The sequence below is a fragment of the Pipistrellus kuhlii genome, unplaced genomic scaffold (genome assembly GCF_014108245.1).
Source record: "Pipistrellus kuhlii isolate mPipKuh1 unplaced genomic scaffold, mPipKuh1.p scaffold_m20_p_3, whole genome shotgun sequence".
NCBI classification, from domain to species: Eukaryota; Metazoa; Chordata; class Mammalia; order Chiroptera; family Vespertilionidae; genus Pipistrellus; species Pipistrellus kuhlii.
The window spans coordinates 14,414,314-14,433,463 of NW_023425529.1; the positions used below are offsets into that span (position 1 = coordinate 14,414,314).

General features: G+C 38.9%; 1 protein-coding gene across 2 annotated transcripts in view; it reads left to right on the forward strand.

Annotated features, from left to right (window-relative positions):
- LOC118730649 (uncharacterized protein C3orf20 homolog) overlaps positions 1-19,150 on the forward strand; it is a 62,845-nt gene that overhangs the window by 1,029 nt on the left and 42,666 nt on the right. For both annotated transcript variants that reach the window (XM_036458705.2, XM_045587650.1), the window contains exons 2-5: positions 1,972-2,071; positions 7,900-8,127; positions 9,063-9,212; positions 17,990-18,110. In XM_036458705.2, coding sequence (XP_036314598.2) covers positions 1,972-2,071; positions 7,900-8,127; positions 9,063-9,212; positions 17,990-18,110 — 599 coding nt within the window. The remainder of the gene's footprint in view (positions 1-1,971; positions 2,072-7,899; positions 8,128-9,062; positions 9,213-17,989; positions 18,111-19,150) is intronic.

A 19,150-nucleotide genomic window follows, 5' to 3' on the forward strand; every position in this document is an offset into this window, starting at 1 on the left:
AAGGTACATGTCCTTGACCGGAATCGAACCTGGGACCCTTCAGTCCTCAGGCTGACGCTCTATCCACTGAGCCAAACCAGTTTCGGCTTATTTATACTTCTGAATTTCATGTGTTGAGGGATCAAAATTTAAAACTACAACTGTCTCACTGGGGTGGGACAGATATTGAGGAACCAGACCCAAATGCATATGCTAAGAACAAGCCAGTAGGTATGGCAAAACAGCAAATAGGAATGAAGTAAATCTTAAGGTAACGAGAGAATTCTACATGAAAATGTCAAAGAATCCAAATACATGGGTAAAATCCAATGACTGGAAATCCCCTAGCAAGCAATTAGATTGCAAGTGGTGACCAGCCCACTGGTTAATCTGTGAACAAGGAGCAAGGCCTTAGGGCAGAGGTTGAAATCTCAAAGTGGGAGGCTAGAAAAACTTACATTCTCTAATCCTAAGGAATCCGGTGGTGAAGCTTGTTCAGTCCTCCCAGCCTAAAGTTAGGATGGTTCTCATGGTCCTGTGGGGATGAGCCTGGAATCTTTAGGCAGTAAGCCACAAGAACCCAACTCACATGAGTTTAAGCAACAAGAGAATTATTTGCTCATGTTGTAGAGGCTAGCTCAGAAGATTAAAGGAAAAATTGCAGGAACAGTGTTCAAGGAAGGATGTGGGACTCATACTGGCAAATACTTTGTTCTTTTCCACTTCTGCTTGGTTGAATTCTATAGTTAGGCCCATGCCTAATAGTAAATAGTAAATAGGGTTTAATAGTAAAGATGGTCACTGCCAGCCATGGGTTCATGTGCTTCCAGCTGAGGAAGAAAGTGCTCTCCTTCCCATCACCACCCAAGGTCCATATTTCAGTTTTGAATAATGACTCAGATTAACTCTGTTTGAGTCAAGTGCCCACCCTACGGGCAATCATGGTGGCCTGGGCTGGTCAAACCTGGGTCATTGGTTCATGGGTTGCTAGAACGTATTATTGTCATCCCAACTTGAATCCCATGGGATGTGTTTGGGATGATACTTCAAAATAAGAAAAGTCAAGTAAATCCATTGTTTTGAAATAGAAGAAATCCTGCCCTTAACTAAAGGTTAGGGTTGGGAATAGAGGAATAGAGGACAAAAGCAGAGAAGAGATACAATGTCCTGCTTCAAATTTCCCCTGGAGTTATGGCCAAATGAAGAGTTTGTGGTTAAGGAAAAAGATCTGAAGACAGAATAATCAGTATTTGGAAGAAGCTACATCAAAACAATAACAGTGCTGGTGTGGTAAGATTCTGTGCCTTCCACCCCCTTCATATCTTCACTTTTAAATTTTTCTTCCATTTGTAATTTACTAGTTTATTGAATGCACTGGACTTGGCAGGATGGAATAAAGAAAATGCAAGGTTTTCTCTTCCAAATTCCTTGAAGGAATCTGTGAATTTTTCCATATGTTCACTACAAGGGTAGAATTTTACAAGGGGAGAACATTAGAATTGAAAGATCTTAGAGATCATATCATTCAGTTCTCTCATTTTGAAGATGAGAAATCTGAATTCCACAGATGTTGAGTGCCTAAACAGGTTAGTGGGATAGTTAGGAAAAGGGCCCAAATCTATTGACTACCAATAAAGTGTTCTCTCTAATACACAGGCTTCTTTCCTGACACGGGGAAACAGAGGACCCTGATCTGTAGGTCTACAGAGTGTGTAGGGATTCTTGGAAGGCCTCTAATAACTTCCAACGTCATTATAGGGGTTTAATTCCTTGGAGTTAAAGTCCTGATCCCATTTCAGGGCAAATCTCCTTCAGGATAGGTAATTCTTAAGTTGATAATTACTTATACTTTAATATAAATGGGTTTTGGTTCCCTTTTCAAGTAGGCTTTAGTAGACTGATGGGCAGGATTTACCCAGTGAGTACTGACTTGGGGTAAATTTTGAGATAAATATCCCTTTTGTGTCAATGTCTTTTTTTTTTTTTTTAAAGGTTGGATCGCTCACTATCCTTACTCAAAATTGGAAATTTTGAAATGGAAGAAAGTCCTCGATATTGCTGTGAAGAAGCTACAAGAAACCATAATTCAAATGTAGGGAGCCCTCTGCAGTCTTCAAAATCATATATTTTTATGAGGCATATGATACAGTAGATAGGCAAGGAGAGGTATAGAGTTTGTGTGACCCTATCACCTTGCCTATTGTATTTATAATACGAAAAGATACATGCACACACAAACCTGTCTCTTCCAGGTAACTAGTGAAAAAGTCTATGACTTATCAATCAGTCTTATCACTTGACCAGTATAGGATCATGTATAACAACGTTGGGGAAAAGAAGTAGTCATGGAAAGAAAAGCCAACTATGAGAAAAATACTGTTCTAAGGAAACAATCAGTCCCTGTTTTTATGTAAATTGGAAAACTAAACATTTCAGCAAGTTAACAATCAACAGAGGACAAATAAAAAAATTAGGAGGTGGGCCGAAACCGGTTTGACTCAGTGCATAGAGTGTCGGCCTGCGGACTGAAGGGTCCCGGGTTCAATTCCGGTCAAGGGCATGTACCTTGGTTTCAGGCACATCCCCAGTGGGGGATGTGCAGGAGACAGCTGGTGGATAATTCTCTCTCATCAATGTTTCTAACTCTCTATCCCTCTCTCTTCCTCTCTGTAAAAAAAAAATCAATAAAATATATACTAAAAAATTAAGAGGTGATAATAACGATAACAGGCATTGACAAAATATTCTGTGCTAGTTAGTCAACCTAGCACTTGACACGTTATCTATACTCCTTAAAACCATTCCAGGAGAGAGGTACAATTTTCTCCATTTTACAGATGAGAAAACTAATGTGACAGATTGTAGCAATTTGTTCAGTCACACAGCAAGACAAAGACAGAGCCAGGGCTGAAACCCAGCTGCACCTGACTGCAAAGTCTACCCACTTTGTTTCTACTTTAGTTCTGTGTGAAAATACCACATACTGGTTGCAGGAGTGTATTTTGATTCATTCTTAGTATTTAAATTTTTCAAAAATTTAGGAAAGCATATGAAGAAAACACAAACAACCTTTTCAATAAGGGAATACCGTTGTGTGTTTTTTTTTGTTGTTGTTGTTTTTACCATTTTGACATATTTTCCTCCAGCTTTTCCATGAGTTACCTGGAAGAGTAGGGTTTGTGTGTGCATGTATCTTTTCATATTATGAATATAATAGGCAAGATGCTAGGATGACTTGTCCAGGGTCACATAGACTCTATACATCTCCTTGTCTAACTACATATATAAACACATACACAACCATACATGTAGTAAGTACTATTTAAATGCTATGTATTTTACATGTTTATATATTATCTGTTAAGCTATATACTATCTTTTGAAACTCATTTTTGTCCTGCTTTTTCTTTGATCACATGAGCATTTTCCCATGCTGTTAAATTCTTCAGAAATAAAATTTTGAATGGCTGCTTTGAATTAAGTCCATTGCATGGATGTTCCATACTTTTTTTTAACTAGTCTACTATTATTGAATATTTACATTTATTCAATTCTTTTATTATTTCCTAAAGCTATATTCCTAGAAATGAGACTTGGTTGAAATATATAAACATTTTTAAAGTTCTAGAAAGTTACTGCCAAATTGCTTTCTAGAAAAATCATGCCGCTAGCCCTTCATAGAAATGTAAGAGGCTATCTCAACATTCTTAGCACTGAATGTAATTCTTAAGACCATTCAACCTTGATAAATTGATAGACAAAGAATACGCTTAAGTGTCTATTTCTTTACTAATTGGAGAGGTTTAACTTTTGAAGTATTTTTTGACATTTAAAAACATTTCTTCCAGCATTTCATATAACCAGGCGTTCTTAATCTCTGTACCTTTCCTCCCTAAGGTTTTAGAGTCTTTCTTACCTGTTCATTTAAGATTTTAAAGTATTTAGTATATTAATCTTTTGTTACTTGTGATAAATACTAATTTCTCCAACTTATTTCCTTTTAATTTTATGATTAAGATGTCAGTGTTTTGTTTTTAAAATATATTTTATTGATTTTTTTTACAGAGAGGAAGGGAGAGAGATAGAGAGCTAGAAACGTTGATGAGAGAGAAACATCGACCAGCTGCCCCCTGCACACCCTCCACTGGGGATGTGCCCGCAACCAATGTACATGCCCTTGACCGGAATCGAACCCGGGACCTTTCAGTCCACAGACCAACGCTCTACCACTGAGCCAAACTGGCTTTGGTAAGATGTCAGTGTTTTAACTTTTGTTATTGTATAGCTATCTATGCTTTGTTTTAATATTTCCCCCCCATTTTTAAGGTTTAAATTTTTTTATATATATTTTTTTAATTGATTTCGGAAAGGAAGGGAGATAAAGTCAGAGAAACATCAATGATGAGAGAGAATCATTAATTCGCTGCCTCTTGCACGCCCCCTGCAGGGATAAAGCCTGCAACCTCGGCATGTCCCCTGACCGGGAATTGGACTGTGACTTCCTGGTTCATAGGTCAACATTCAACCACTGAGCCATAACAGCTGAGCTTCCCCATTGGTTTGTTTTTTGTTTGTTTATTTTCTTTTTAAATAAATCATTATTGTTCAGATTATTACACTTGTTACTCTTTTCCCCCCCCATAGCTCCCCTCCACCCAGTTCCCACCCTGCCCTCTTCTCTTACCCACCCCCACTGTCCTCATCCATAGGTGTACGATTTTTGTCCAGTCTTTTCCGACCCCCCCCCCACACACCTCTTTCCCCCGAGAATTGTCAGTCCACTCCCTTTCTATGTCTCTGATAATGGGGAACTTTCCTGAATTATAGCTGCCCACTCTGACTATTTATTTAATGTGGCATTTATAGAATGCAAGATATTTTGGTTGGGGTTTTTTGCACTGGAGCTTTTGTATCTTAATTTTTGGTCTTATTGGTAAGGAGGTCGAGTGTGCCTTTTTTCTCCCAATGATTATAAGTATTTACACTTTAGTGGCATTCTTACCTTTCTTTTAAAAATAATCCAAAAAATTCATTTGTGGAAAGTCACAGAAAAATAAAATCATGTTTAGGCATTGAATGAATGGTTAAGGTTAGAGTTGGAGAATAGTAATTAGACTCGTGTTTCCAGTAGATTATAATTTTGTGTTGTTAAACTGATATTGTACCATTGATGTTTATCAATGGAGAGGCATGCATGTGTTTTGGTGTGGAAAAGAATGGCAATCTATAAGTGCTTTGCTTTTGTCATATTGTTCAGTAATTTTGCCCACTCACCACATTTTTGACAGTGGGGTATGTTTTCATGAGAACATGAGAAAGAAAGGAAGGAGCAGCAGGAGGAGGAAAGCAAGAGAAGAGACAGGGGGAAAGAAAGAAATCTGTTGTTCATTAAGCATTTCCATTTTCCAAATACACAGTGGCAGGTTTAATCCTTGGCCACCCTCCTGGCTGTGGTTCCTTACTTGCAAGGCTCATTGGGAAGTGTGTCCACCTGCATCTTGGAAGAATCAATGAGTCTTGATGATTGCTAGGATGCCCACTCCCAATGCTCAACAATGGTGTGGTTGTTAAACCTTTCCCACCTTTTATTAATCAGCTGTATTATTTTCAATTACTTATTTTTAAATCTTTAAAAACTTTTCTTTCACCTTAACTCTTCCCACATCCCAGATCTCATACTCACCTGTTAAGTGAAGGCATACAGACCATATCTTTCAAATATTCCAATACCCTCCTTGAGATATGCCAGCTCAATTTCAGGAATTTTCAAGTGCAACTTAAGATGAAAAACATCAAGGATTCTTGTTTGAATCTGCTCTAAATCTGAAAGGACTTGCTGAGGGCAGCTTTAGACATTCTTTTATGCTGTTACTGAGATTTGCTTGTTTGTGTGTTTGAGTTTTTTATTTTTTTTGTTTAATTTTTTATTTTGGTTAGTCCTCACCCAAAGGATATTTTTCCATTGATTTTTAGAGAGAGTGGAAGGGAGGTGGTAAGACAGAGCGAGAACATCAAACATCAGTGTGAGAGAGACACATCAATTGGTTGCCTCTTTCATGCCCACCATTGGGTCGGGGATGGAGCTGCAACCGATGTATGTGTCCTTGACCTGAATCAAACCAGGGACCCTTCAGTCCCAGGGCCAACACTCTATCCACTAAGAAAAACCAGCTAGGGCTTGTTTGTGTGTTTTGAGTTCTACTCTGTGATGCTATTAGAAGTGTCCAAACTGCTTACTCTTCTCTGGGAAGGTGGCTCCTCCTTCCCCTAGTTACACTCCTGACACTTCTGATTATTCTCTAGTTTGATCCTGGATCTCCCACAATCTGTTTTAATAACAGAGAAGCCCAGCAGCCCACTTTTGGTTGCTGGGATTACTGAGTAAAAGCAAGCCAGAAGCCCATGTAGATAAAGCAGGTGGTGCTGTCTCCAAGAGAACTAAGACTGTCTCGTTAGTGTATGACCTCTGCTTTGCCAGCCTGACTCTGGAGGCTTCTACTGGCATATTGCCAACAGCTATCTGCTACTTGTTTACACGAGTGTGGGGGAAGCTGGGCAAGAACTAAGAAGGTCTGCTTCATGACTGACCCTCAGATACAGAGCCCTGGCAGGTTTCCATTTCATACTGTGCCCACAGTTCCTGTAGCACCCGACACTAGAAATGTGGGGAATAGTATTGTGAAGTGGAGAGATTCGAGTAGAGAGTTTGGAGTGGATATGCATACACTGAAGCCTGGCTTTCCCATGCAGCTGCCTAACTTGGGCGCTCTCTTTAGAAGGGAAATAGATAGCATCTTTCTCATAAGTTTTGCCTGTGGAAGACACCTAGTGAATATTTGTGGATGGTTAAATGAATGTTCTAAGAGGCTACCTTAATTTCAGGGTCTATGTCTAAAACCTAGAAGCTAGGTTGTTTCATATTCACCTATTCTTCCTCTTTATCAACTTATTATTAATAAACATGTATGTGTATAATCCCCATTAAAATGTAATAAAAACTAATACTAGTATTTATAGAGTACATGCTAAATACTGGGGTTCGTGCATGTACCAGAGATTCCTTACAATTCTGTGAGGTATTGTTATCTATATTTTAGAGATGAAGAAACCAAGGCTCTGAGTTTATTACTTGGCTTACTTTCTGTGGTCCCAAGTGGCAGTGCCAGGATTCATCTCAGTTCTTATCCAAAGCCTGTGCTGCATCATACTGCTCCTATGGGGACAAAGGCTACTTACTGGTCCTACAGTTCCTACAGCCTCTGGTATAGTGCTTCACACACAGTGGGTACTCAATAACTCTTTAAAAATGGCAGGCACTCCATAAATGCTTAGCTAAGGGTTTCAAAATCCAGATATTATGATTTAAAAGAAGCCCATTAAACACTGGCTGGGTGACTCCATTGGTTGGAGCATTGTCCTGAACACAAAAAGGTTGTGGGTTCAATTTCCAGTCAGGTCACATATCTAGATTACAGGTCCCATCTCTGGTCTGAGCAGAGGCAACTGAGTGATGTTTCTCTCTCTCTCTCTCATTAATGAACATATCCTCAAATGAATATTAAAAATAAAAAATAAAAACCAGCTGAAACTGGTTTGGCTCAGTGGATAGAGTGTCGGTATGGGGACTGAAGGGTCCCAGGTTCGATTCCGGTCAAGGGCATGTACATTGGTTGCGGGCACATCCCCAATAGGGGTGTGCAAGAGGCAGCTGGTCGATGTTTTTCTCTCGTTGATGTTTCTGGCTCTCTATACCTCTCCCTTCCTCTCTGTAAAAAATCAATAAAATATATTTTATAAATAAATAAATAAATAAATAAATAAATAAATAAATAAATACCATTAGAACAGCCATTGGCCATCCTCCAGTCCTTGATAAGACCAAACAATTAACCAAGTCTCAAATTCTTTTCTTATGAATAGCAAAACAGAAGAAGCTAAGCTGAAGGAAGAGGGATTCAACAAACAACTTATTCTGCGCCACTATAATGATCCTAAAGATGAGGCAGTGGTGGACAACAGTCCCTTTGGTTCTCAATATTTCTGGCTGGAGCTGCTGAAGGGGAGGCCTCAGATGCCAGCAGTCCAAAGGGATGACCCAGAGATGAAAAAGTTCCATTACGCCTTGATAGATGGTTCCTCCATGATCTAATATCCTTGTGAAATTCCAATGGGAAAGAAAGATGGAGGGGGCCAGGAATGGTAGCAGAAGCTGACAGGTAGAGTGTTTCTGTTTCATCAGAAAATTCCAGAAAGGACATCTGATGTCTTGTGCTTATTCAGTCCCTTTCTCCCAGGGGTCTGCATTCCCTCTTGCTGGGAGAGAAGGTTGAGATAAATTCTCCAGTTTAAAAAACTTACTTCTATTTAAAAAAACAAAATAAAAAAAACCTCTGGTTATAACCAGTCTTTTTGGTAAGCACCTGAGTGCTCCTGTGGTTCTGAGAAAATGAGTTTTCCTTGCATTTTCCTGATTAGTAGAGAGGATCACCTAAGGATTTAGCATCTAGAAAATCTAATTTAAAGAGAAGAGGGCATTGTAATAAATTCTTACAAATCCAAAATGAAAGAGACCTCAAGAGTCCACCTTAGTTTTGTAGAGGTTGGTACAGCTAGGTTTTTTGAAATTGTTCACATATCTGCAATTATCCCTTAGCCTTCTTTTGCTCCTGTCTATCCAAAGACATAGGTCGGGAGATTTTTGTCCTCCTGCTATGTGCTGGAATGACCACACCCTGCAGTGCTGGTTACCAAAGGGCAACTTTGGTTTCCAGCAACTTTGCCATTAAACTGGACCAGTCTGACCAGACTTACCTGTTGTTATTCACATAATTGATTTCAAAGAATTCAGGTCTAAAATGAGTGTATAGTAGGAACATGCAACTGGTAGTCAAGGAACCTGTGTGCTAGCCTGGTACTATCATGCTCAGTGACTATGGGGGATTGAGTCACTCTCTCTGGACTTCTATTGTGTTATCTGTAAGTGGCTAATTAAAATAATTAAATCGACTAAGAATTAATAACATTAATTATTATTATCATTATTGTGTGTTTTATCAATATCAGTTCCTTAACCTTGATTTTATCTATCCATCTGGCCGGGTAGCTGTATGTCAAAGCTATTCTGCCCTCCCTTGGGGTGGCATGTACACCAACATATTCAGTGACTTGCCAGATCAAGTTATCCTTGGGACCTTTACACCTTTTGGATGCGGTAGCATTTCTTTTCCTAAGGGGTACGTGAGATTCCAGACAAACTAGAACTTGTGGGTAAGCTAAGGGGTAAAGAAAGAGCTAAATCCCAACAGAGAAGAGGTTAGGGAAGCAATCTTTTAACTGGTCAATCTAATTGGGGAAACTGGTAAGGAAAATGAAACATACACATGTGTTCATGACTATTCCGTGTATGAACTTGCAAATCAGAACAAGACAAAAGACATTGGGTGTCAAAGAATCCAATTGTGCCATCCATGAAGAGATGCTATGGCTTTCAAGAATAGAGGGATCTATATGAAGGCAAGACCCCCAAGAATGCACAAGTTGGGAGCTAAAACAGGGAGGCTGATAATGGGTGAGCTAGGTGTCAGCTGAATATGCTTGACCCCTTAAGAACTAGATACACTGACAGGACTCCCATTTCATACCCCATTAAATGTTGCATGTCCTAAAAATTTCTGCAAATTTCTTAGGGGTATGATCTCATGGTCTCCTTTAGTTTTGAAACCCTGCCTTCTCTGACTATTGTTCTCTACTTTGTCTTGTGTCTGTGAGTTTATTTTGGCTTTTTTATTTTGTAAAAAAATCTTTATTGTTGAAAGTATTACATATGTCTCCTCCCACTCCCTCCATTGGCCTCTTCTAGTTCCCCCATCCCCGCCACCCTTCACCACCCTATTGTCTGTGTCCATGGGTTTTATATATATATATATATATATATATATATATATATATATATATATATATATATATATATATGTTTTTTGGTTGATTTCTTCCCACCCACCCACCCTCCTCCACTTCCCTCTGAAATTCCACAGTCTGTTCCATGCTTATCTTTTTATTTGAGCCAACTGGGGAATTTTCTCCTTTCCTTGACTTTCATACACTGTTCACCAGAGGCCTCAATGAGGGTAGCAGAATATCTTGGTGGTTTGAGTTATATAACATTCCCATTAAAAAAAATTGTGTACATAAACAGTGTAAATACTTGGAAATTTAAAATTTTTCAAATTCACCTATTTGCTGAATTTGAATTTTTTGAATGAATCCCAAACACATATTTTCCCATACCCTATGTTTTGACTTCTCTTGATTACAAGATCCTGGGAGTTGGGATTTAGGTCATCCAGAAAGCAAGGAACTCCCTTCTTTTTTCTTAACCAGTTAATAAATATGTGTTTGTGTGTTTCCACCATGTTCAGCACTTTATGTTCACTGATCATGCTTCTGGTGAAACCCCTCTCCCTGATTCCTTTTGTTGGCTGTTTTTATGAGCCAAACCACCTGTCAAAATGTGTCATCAGCTTGCCAGCTGAGAGAGTGCAAGTCAGCAAAAAGCTAAGAGAAAAGATGGATGCTTGATTCTCAAGATGCAAATAGAAAAAGAGGCAAATTAATGGGGCAGCAAAGTGCCTTGGTGAGTGGCGTGTATATACCTGTCCTTGGAGGAGAAGAGCTTTTCCCAACTTTGATGTAGAGATGAAAAGAGGATGACAGAGTCTGGAAGCATTTCAAAGACTGAGAAAGTACATACTTTCCTCTCCCAACCTTAGAAGTTGAACAGTTTTGAAAGCATCGGAAACACTATGTAGTTTTTATGGCACTATTATATTCTGTGACAAGGTGGAAAAGTAACAATTTCTTTTATGAAGAACAAATATATTTTACTTGATTTTTAAGGGATTGTTAAAGTTAGATTCTTTGGAAACTTTTCTGGTGAGCTTGCTTAAAACATATCCCCTTTATTAACTGCAAATATATCACTTGAAGTCAAGAAAGCACTTAAAAAAAAAAAAAAGTCAGATAACTTTTTGCCTGGTCATCATGGCTCAGTGGTTGAGCATTGACCTATGAGCCAGGATGTCACTGGCTGGTCAGGGCCCATGCCTGGGTTGTGGGCTTGATCTCCAGTGAGGGTTAGGTGGTGGGGGAGGTGTGCAGGAGGCAGCCAAACAATGATTCTCTCTTATCATTGATGTTTCTATCTCTCTCCTGGCACTATCTTCCTATCTGAAATCAATTTTTAAAAAAAACAGATAACTTTTCCATATGTGTTTTTAAAGAATATATATTTTTATTGATTTTAGAGAGGAAGGAAAAGGGAGAGAGAGAGAGAGAAATATCCACGATGAAAGTGATTCATGGATTGGCTGCCTCCTGCAAGTCTCCCACTGGGGATTGAGGCCACAACCAAGTCATGTGCCCTTGACCAGAATCAAACCTGAGACCTTTCAGTTCACAGGCCAACATTCTATCCACTGAGCCAAACCAGCTAGGGCAACTTTTCCATGTTTTTATTTTTCCCAGGAACCCTATGGTTAGGTCTAATTCTCACTTGAAGAAACTGAGGTTCAAAGAAGATGTATACCTTTACCAAGGTCCCATTATAGAGAAAAACATTGGTTAGTTTTCATACTCTAATTGCTATGTGCTCTTTTCTCTTTTCAACCCTTATCATGTTGAGAGAGAGTATATACTACATGAATAATAATAACAAGAGTAGATGCTATAATGATGATAGTGATGGTGGTGATGATGGTAATAGTATGATTATGAATATGGGCTTTGGGGTTAGACATATCTGTCACTTGGCTAGAGTAACAGGGCAACTGGAGCATGTCTCCAGTATCTGGCAGGCTTGCTCAGGCTTCTTCACATGGTGGCTGAGTTCCAAAAGCAACAATAGTGAAGATGAATCCTAGTTCATAAGCACTTTTCCAGCCCCTTCGAGCGATATATTTGCTAATTATTCACTGATCTAGCAAGTCACATAGCCAAACCTAGATTCAGGAGATGGAGAAATGACTCTTACTCTTCTCGGGAGAAGCTGCAAACTATTGCAGTCATTATTTATTTATTTAAAAAAATTTTTGCATTTGATCACATTAGCAACACCTGAATCTAGATTATTACACACACACACACATCCATCTCTGCCTCTCTCCATCCTCAATTCTATTTTGCTCGATTATAGTAGAATTTGAGAAGTATAAACACATATAAGATGGATCACACTAGAATTAATCTGTTAACGACCAATCCCTTCTCTCAAAAGTTTCTATGAAAAAGCTTGATTCTCTTCTCTCTCCTGGTTTTGGTCTAGATATTCTTATACTCTCACCTGGAAGTCTATGTCATCCTCTAATTTTTTTCTATATCCTGCAACCTGATTGATCACTCCTTTTTATCTTAATTCTCTCCCTTTTATCTTCTGCTCATAAAGCTCAGACACTATGAAGTCTGTATTTATATAGCTTTTGTGATTTCTGCTCCTCTTTAATATTCTACAGAATCCCACACTTTGTGAACCAATTAACAGTCACTCATTATTGCAAACCCTCACCATAACCCTAGACAACTGTTAATTTACCTTCTGCCCTTATAGGTTTGTCTATTCCAGATATTTCCTATAAATGAAATAATATGTGGTCTTTTGTGACTACATATTTTTTTTCCCACTTAGCATAAAGCTTTCATGGTCCATGTTGTAGTATGTATTAGCACTTTGTTCTTTTTTATGACCAAATAATATTCCATTGTGTGGCTATACCACCTTTTGTTTCTCCATTCATCCGTTGATGAACTTTTGTGTTGTTTCCACTTGGTTTCTATGAATAATGTTGTGAACATTAATATATAGGTTTTATATGGACATACGTTTTCACTTTTTTTTGGTAAATATCTAAGAGTGGAATTGCTGAGTCATATAATAACTATTTTATTTTATTTTTTACTTTTTGAGAAACTTGCAGACTGTTTTCCAATAAAAACCTTTTCTGACCACCTTTTTATTTTTTTATTTTTTATTTTTATTTTGAAATAGCAGATTGACACAGGGCTTTATTTCAGCTGTCTGTACAAAGGAAAATAAGGAGCACCCCTATCTGATACATGTAAAAATACTAAGGATGTAAAGTGTACAAAAAAAGTTTCTCACCATTAGTTCATATCCTTATAGGTCATGTATAATACTTGAGAGAAGAAACAGTTTTAGTATGACCGACAGTAATAGTGATATAGTTCCTGGGGTTCATAGTTGTGTCTGCTTAAAGCACTTAGCCAGATGATTAGATCTTGCACAGATCTAATGAAATAACTAGCAAGGTCAAGAAATGTCACAAACTCTAAAGCTGCAAGGAGGTAAATCAATGAGCAATTTAGAGGCTTTCTTTTTATTTAAATAAATACTTTACATTTCATGCTTACCTATAATGCACTCCCAGAAGCAAGATAAGGAGATTCTACCAGAGACAGTACAAATAGTAGCAACAAAGTGTGGACACTGAGGTGTGTGGAGACCCTGCAGTTAGGAAGGAAAGTCTTAGTTCTGTCCTCCGAAGAAGCAAGTGGCCCCTGTGACAACACTCTAAGTCCCCATCCTTTCCTTTTTATTACTCGAGTGATGACTTAATTTATTTATTCTCAGTACTAATCTTAATGTAAAATTAAATTTCCCTATACTGGGTGTGTGCAACTAGAATATGAGCTCCTTTATAGGAGAGACCACATCTGTCTTGTTTACTACTCTATCCCTGACATAATAACATGCCAGGTATACAGTGAGTGCTTAATAAGTACTTGAATAATTGAATAATGAGTGAACAAGACTTTTAGGAATATTTATGTCAGGTTATTGAAAATGGGTAGATGGAGAGGCTGGAACAAACAGTATTTTAAGAGAGCCAGCCATAAACATTTAATCAAAGGGGTTACAGCAGTTAGAATATTTGTTTGCTAAAAGTAGAGTTAGAATGCTTTGCTAGCCGAAACTGGTTTGGCTCAGTGGATAGAGAGTCGGCCTGTGGACTGGGAGTCCTGGGTTCGATTCCGGACAAGGGCATGTACTTTGGTTGCGGGCATGTCCCCAGTAGGGGGTGTGCAAGAGGCAGCTGATCGATGATTCTCTCTCATCGATATTTCTAACTCTCTATCCCTCTCTCTTCCTCTCTGTAAAAAATCAATAAAATATATATATTTTTAAAAAGAATGCTGCCGAAACCGGTTTGGCTCAATGGATAGAGCGTCGGCTTGGGGACTGAGAGGTCCCGGGTTCGATTCCGGTCAAGGGCATATACCTTGGTTGCGGGCATATCCCCAGTGGGGGGTGTGCAAGAGGCAGCTGATCGATGACTCTCTCTCATCGACGTTTCTAGCTCTCTATCTCTCTCCCTTCCTCTCTGTACAAAATCAATAAAAATATATTTAAGAAAAAGAATGCTTTGCTATAGCAAGTAACAGAAAAATCCCATTTAAAATTGGAGATAGGAGGAACTCTAGATATAGCATAATTTATGGCTCAATTATGTCATCAAAGACCCAGGTTCTTTAAATCCCTCCCCTTAGCTATTCATAGCATTCATTCTTTAAATGTTCCCATGATGGCCACCAAAGACACTCACTACATCTTCCTTTTCATATCTTCTGGTGGGGTAAAAGAGGAGGAGGGGGGGTGTTTTTCAAAAATAAACTATATGTCCTATCTTTCAGTTTCTTTAGGCCAACTTAATCACAGGCCCACGCCTGAACCAAGGGAATTTCATAAACCTTTTTTTTTTTTTAATATATTTTTTTGATTTTCCACAGAGAGGAAGAGAGAGGGATGGAGAGCTAGAAACGTTGATGAGAGAGAAACATCGACCAGCTGCCTCCTGCACACCCTTCACTGGGGATGTGCCCAAAACCAATGTACATGCCCTTGACAGGAATCGAACCTGGGACCTTTCAGTCCGCAGACCAATGCTCTTTCCACTGAGCCAAATCGGTCTCGGCTCATAGATTGATTATTCAGCATCTACCCCTGTAAATGGCGATGGACTCAGTGAGGGGTGAAGAGCTGAATGAACAGGAATTTGTTAGAAAGAAAGAAAGGAATAGAGAGTGGATGCTAGGTAGAAACCAGAATGTTTAGTGCCCTGATCAAACTTTAATATTGCCAGTGAGTCTAGTTTATACTGTAATTGTTTCCTTGGTTATTTATTGCATAAAATTAAATATCCAAGATGAGAATTATATCTATGGAACAAAAAAAGACAAAACTTCCCCACTGTGATTGCCTTCCTCATTCTCTCTTTGTCTTCTTTGATAATAGCAACCAAGCAGATGAATACAACACCATCTGCTAATGATATTTTGGGAACTTCACAGCCCAAAGTGCTAAGCCTCACTGCTAAGTCCTGCCCTGTGTAATTTCACCCTGGCACCACAGGCCATTCCTTGGCAGAGGCTACTGTCTGCTTTCAGCAGAACTGTAGGCTTGGAAAGAGAAAGGACAAAAAAACAAAAAAGCTGCCTCCAAAGGGATTTCATTACTTCACTATTAATGATCTTTTAAACCGATCTTCCTCTTGTGCATCTGTCACCCCACCAAAGGGGGGGTCTTGGTAAAAAGGCTCAGCAACTTGAACCATCAGGAAGATGAATAAAATGGAGGTGTGGACAGGGAATCCTTCTTGCAAGGATTCATTGTACAGGGAAGACCACACAGGCAGGTAGACGGTTGCTGCTGCTAGAACTTTTACTGCAGAGCAGCGGTGGATGGCTAAGGTCTTTCCTGAGATGCTTCACAGGAATGAGAACAGCTGGAAAGTGGCCTGCCCAGGGTGAGTATAAGAGTGCACTCTTCAAGAAAGGAATGCATTCTAGGTGTCCAAGGCTCAGGGCTTCTATTTCTTTTTTCTCTAGTTTGGTTGCTTCACTCTTTTAGCCTATCTGTTGAACTATGGGCTCCTCAGTTATGCCAAAAGCACCCCTTTTATACTGTGAACTGCTATTGTTCCATTAAATGGTGAGTCTCTGTTGAACTTTATATTAGGTGGCAGGTGCTCCATTTGCTAACCTCCCTTAGTCCATTTTCTCAGCTGGGAAGTGGGGCTCATAATACCTATAAATGGAATTGTCAATAAAAGCCAACACTGTTAAAGGACTTACAGGGTGCCTGGCTCTGTTATATTGTATATGTATTAGCTCATTTAGTCCTCAAAACAGCTCTGTGACGTAGATGCTGTTGTTTTTGGCATTTTTAAGATAAAGAAACCGAACCACAGGAAATGTAAGAAATAGTCCACATTCATACTATTGGGAAATGGAAGAGCCAGTTTCTTTTATTTTCTTTTTTAAAAATATATTTTATTGATTTTTTTTTTTACAGAGAAGAAGAAAGAGGGATAGTTAGAAACATCGATGAGAGAGAATCATCGATCAGCCGCCTCCTGCACACCCCCTGCTGGGGATGTGCCCGCAACCAAGGTACATGCCCTTGACCAGAATCGAACACGGGACATCTTAGTCCCCAGGCTGACGCTCTATCCACTGAGCCAAACCGGTTTTGGCTGGAAGAGCCAGTTTCAATACCATTAACCATCTGGCTCTACAATGATTTGTAAACAGTAAGCAACAATGGCCTGTTAAAAACATGTATTTAAGACTTGGTACACAGTAGACTCCCAATAAATGTTATCTATCAAAATAATTATTAGCACAAGATTCAAAACTGTCCCGAGTGCAGAGAGAGCACCTTGCTCTGGGCATCCCTAGATGCCTGAGAGTGCCTGAAGAGTCTTGCATCTAAAAGATACCAATATGCACCAAAACCAGTTTGGCTCAGTGGATAGAGCGTCAGCCTGCGAACTGAAAGGTCCCGGGTTCGATTCTGGTCAAGGGCATGTACCTTGGTTGCGGGCACATCCCCAGAAGGGGGTGTGCAAGAGGCAGATGATCAATGATTCTCTCTCATCGATGTTTCTCTCTATCCCTCTCCCTTCCTCTCTGTAAAAAAAAATCAATAAAATATATAATAAATAAATAAATAAATAAATAAATAAAAGATATCAATATGTACTTGTTTAACTGAATTCATTCTATTTCTAAAATTCAGACTTTTGTTAAGCCCCTCCCTGTACCACGTGCTGTGCTGAGAAGAGAGAAGACACAAAGATGGTTCAGACATGAACACATAATGTGATATTACTCATACAGAAAAGCTAATGAAATGCTAGGCTGTATTAATAGACTTGTATTAAAGTATGGGGAAGATAAAATTTCCACATCCTAGTTTTCACCACCCAAAACCCATCTATCCAATCTAGTTGATTCTTGAATCCATGAATGTGCCGCCATCTCTCTCACTCCTGCCCTAGTCCAATATGTCATCCTTTTTCCTGGACTGCCTCTGTGAGCTCTTAACTGGTCTTTGGTATTTACATTAGTTATGTACCAATCTGTTTGATCATGCCACTTTTTTTGCTTTGTTATTAAACCCTTCTATAATTTTTTGCTCTTACAACAAAAGTCATAATATGGAGAAGGAAGCCATGCACATCTGGATCCTACCTGCCAATCACTCCAGCGTCATGTACACCACTCTGGACTCTAGCCACATTGATTCTCTTTTAGTCCTTTGAATACACTGTGCTCATCACTTTCCTCATGGGCTTTTGTATATATTATTGCATCCATTTGGAACACAGTTCTGGGTCAAATGTCCATCCTTGACTCAAAGGCAGCAGGGCCACATAGTATATAATTATGGCTAGCAGGGTCCATTCCTGAAATGGAAGGGGATGTGTGTAAAAGAAGGGAAATATTGATCATATGAGAGGCATATACCAATGTTCTCTTCAAGAGAGATATTCAGGTAGAGGCAAGGTGACCATCCTCCAAGAATGTGATAGGAGGAAGTCCTATCCTCTTGACGGATGTGATCTAGTAACTTCCACCACCTTGGTCAAATCAGTGAGTACATGAAGTTTTCTTGTAAATGAGTCATGTCTCTCTCTCTCTCTCTCTCTCTCTGCAGCCAAATAATATCAATGATGTTTAATGAGGATGGAGGCCTGGTGATCAGCAGAAATGGATACATTCTAAGAGAATGGGCATGGCCTACAAAGGGAAAACTCGATGATCCTGTTGAAATTTTGGTAACATTTTACAATTTATCATTTTTTTCTGGTCATTTATTATGCTCTAACCATAATTTTCTTTGAGGGTCTGAAATATACTATTGAAGAAGGAGGGTTGAGAGAATTGAATTATCCAGTTTGGATGACTCCACTAGCCAACTAATCTAATAAATCTTTATTTCAGTTCTTTACTTCACTTGGCACTTTACTTGGTCCTTTCTTGTTGAATTTATCTTTGCTAAACAGCAATTACTTAAACAGTAGTTTAAAAATTATTATTATAAAATCTTGTGCCTACTATAAAATATTTTTAAAATAGGAAAGTATACTATGTTCAAAGTGAAAGTCTTCCTCTCAGTCTCACTGTGCAGAAATGACCTCTGTTGACAGCTCAATGTATGTCTCTGTAGGATCAAGGATCAAACATTCAGATAATTAGTAGTGAGCCTGCCAGGTGGAACTGCAGTGTATTGGGATATCTGTACCCCTGAAGAGGCAGCCTCTACTCAGGGCTAGAGGCTGTTACCACATGGGAATATGGGCTTGGGCTTGCTATCTTTTATGATTTAAAAAAAGACATAAATTCAGATTTTTTGGTGAAATAGCTTAATAAAAGTTGTCAATTAATTCTGAGCTGCCAGTCTGTAACCTCTATGCTAGACATTCTCAATTCATATAAAGTTACTGTGTGTGTGTGTGTGTGTTGCATTTTGTATACAGAGTCACTTTGTTACTTTTTTTATACATATATATATATATATATATATATATATATATATATATTTCATTTCAGAGAGGAAAGGGGAGGGAGAGAGAGAGATAGAAGCATCAATGATGATAGATAATCATTGACTGGCCGCTTCCTGCACACCGTGCACTGGGCATCCAGCCTGCAGCTCAGGCATGTGCCCTTGACCAGAATCGAACCTGGGACCCTTCAATCTGCAGGCCAATGCTTTATTCACTGGGCCAGGGCAGTTTGTTTCTTTATAATTATATTTGTATTGATTTTAGAGAGAAAGGGAGAGGGATAGAGAGAGACATCAATGATAAGAGAG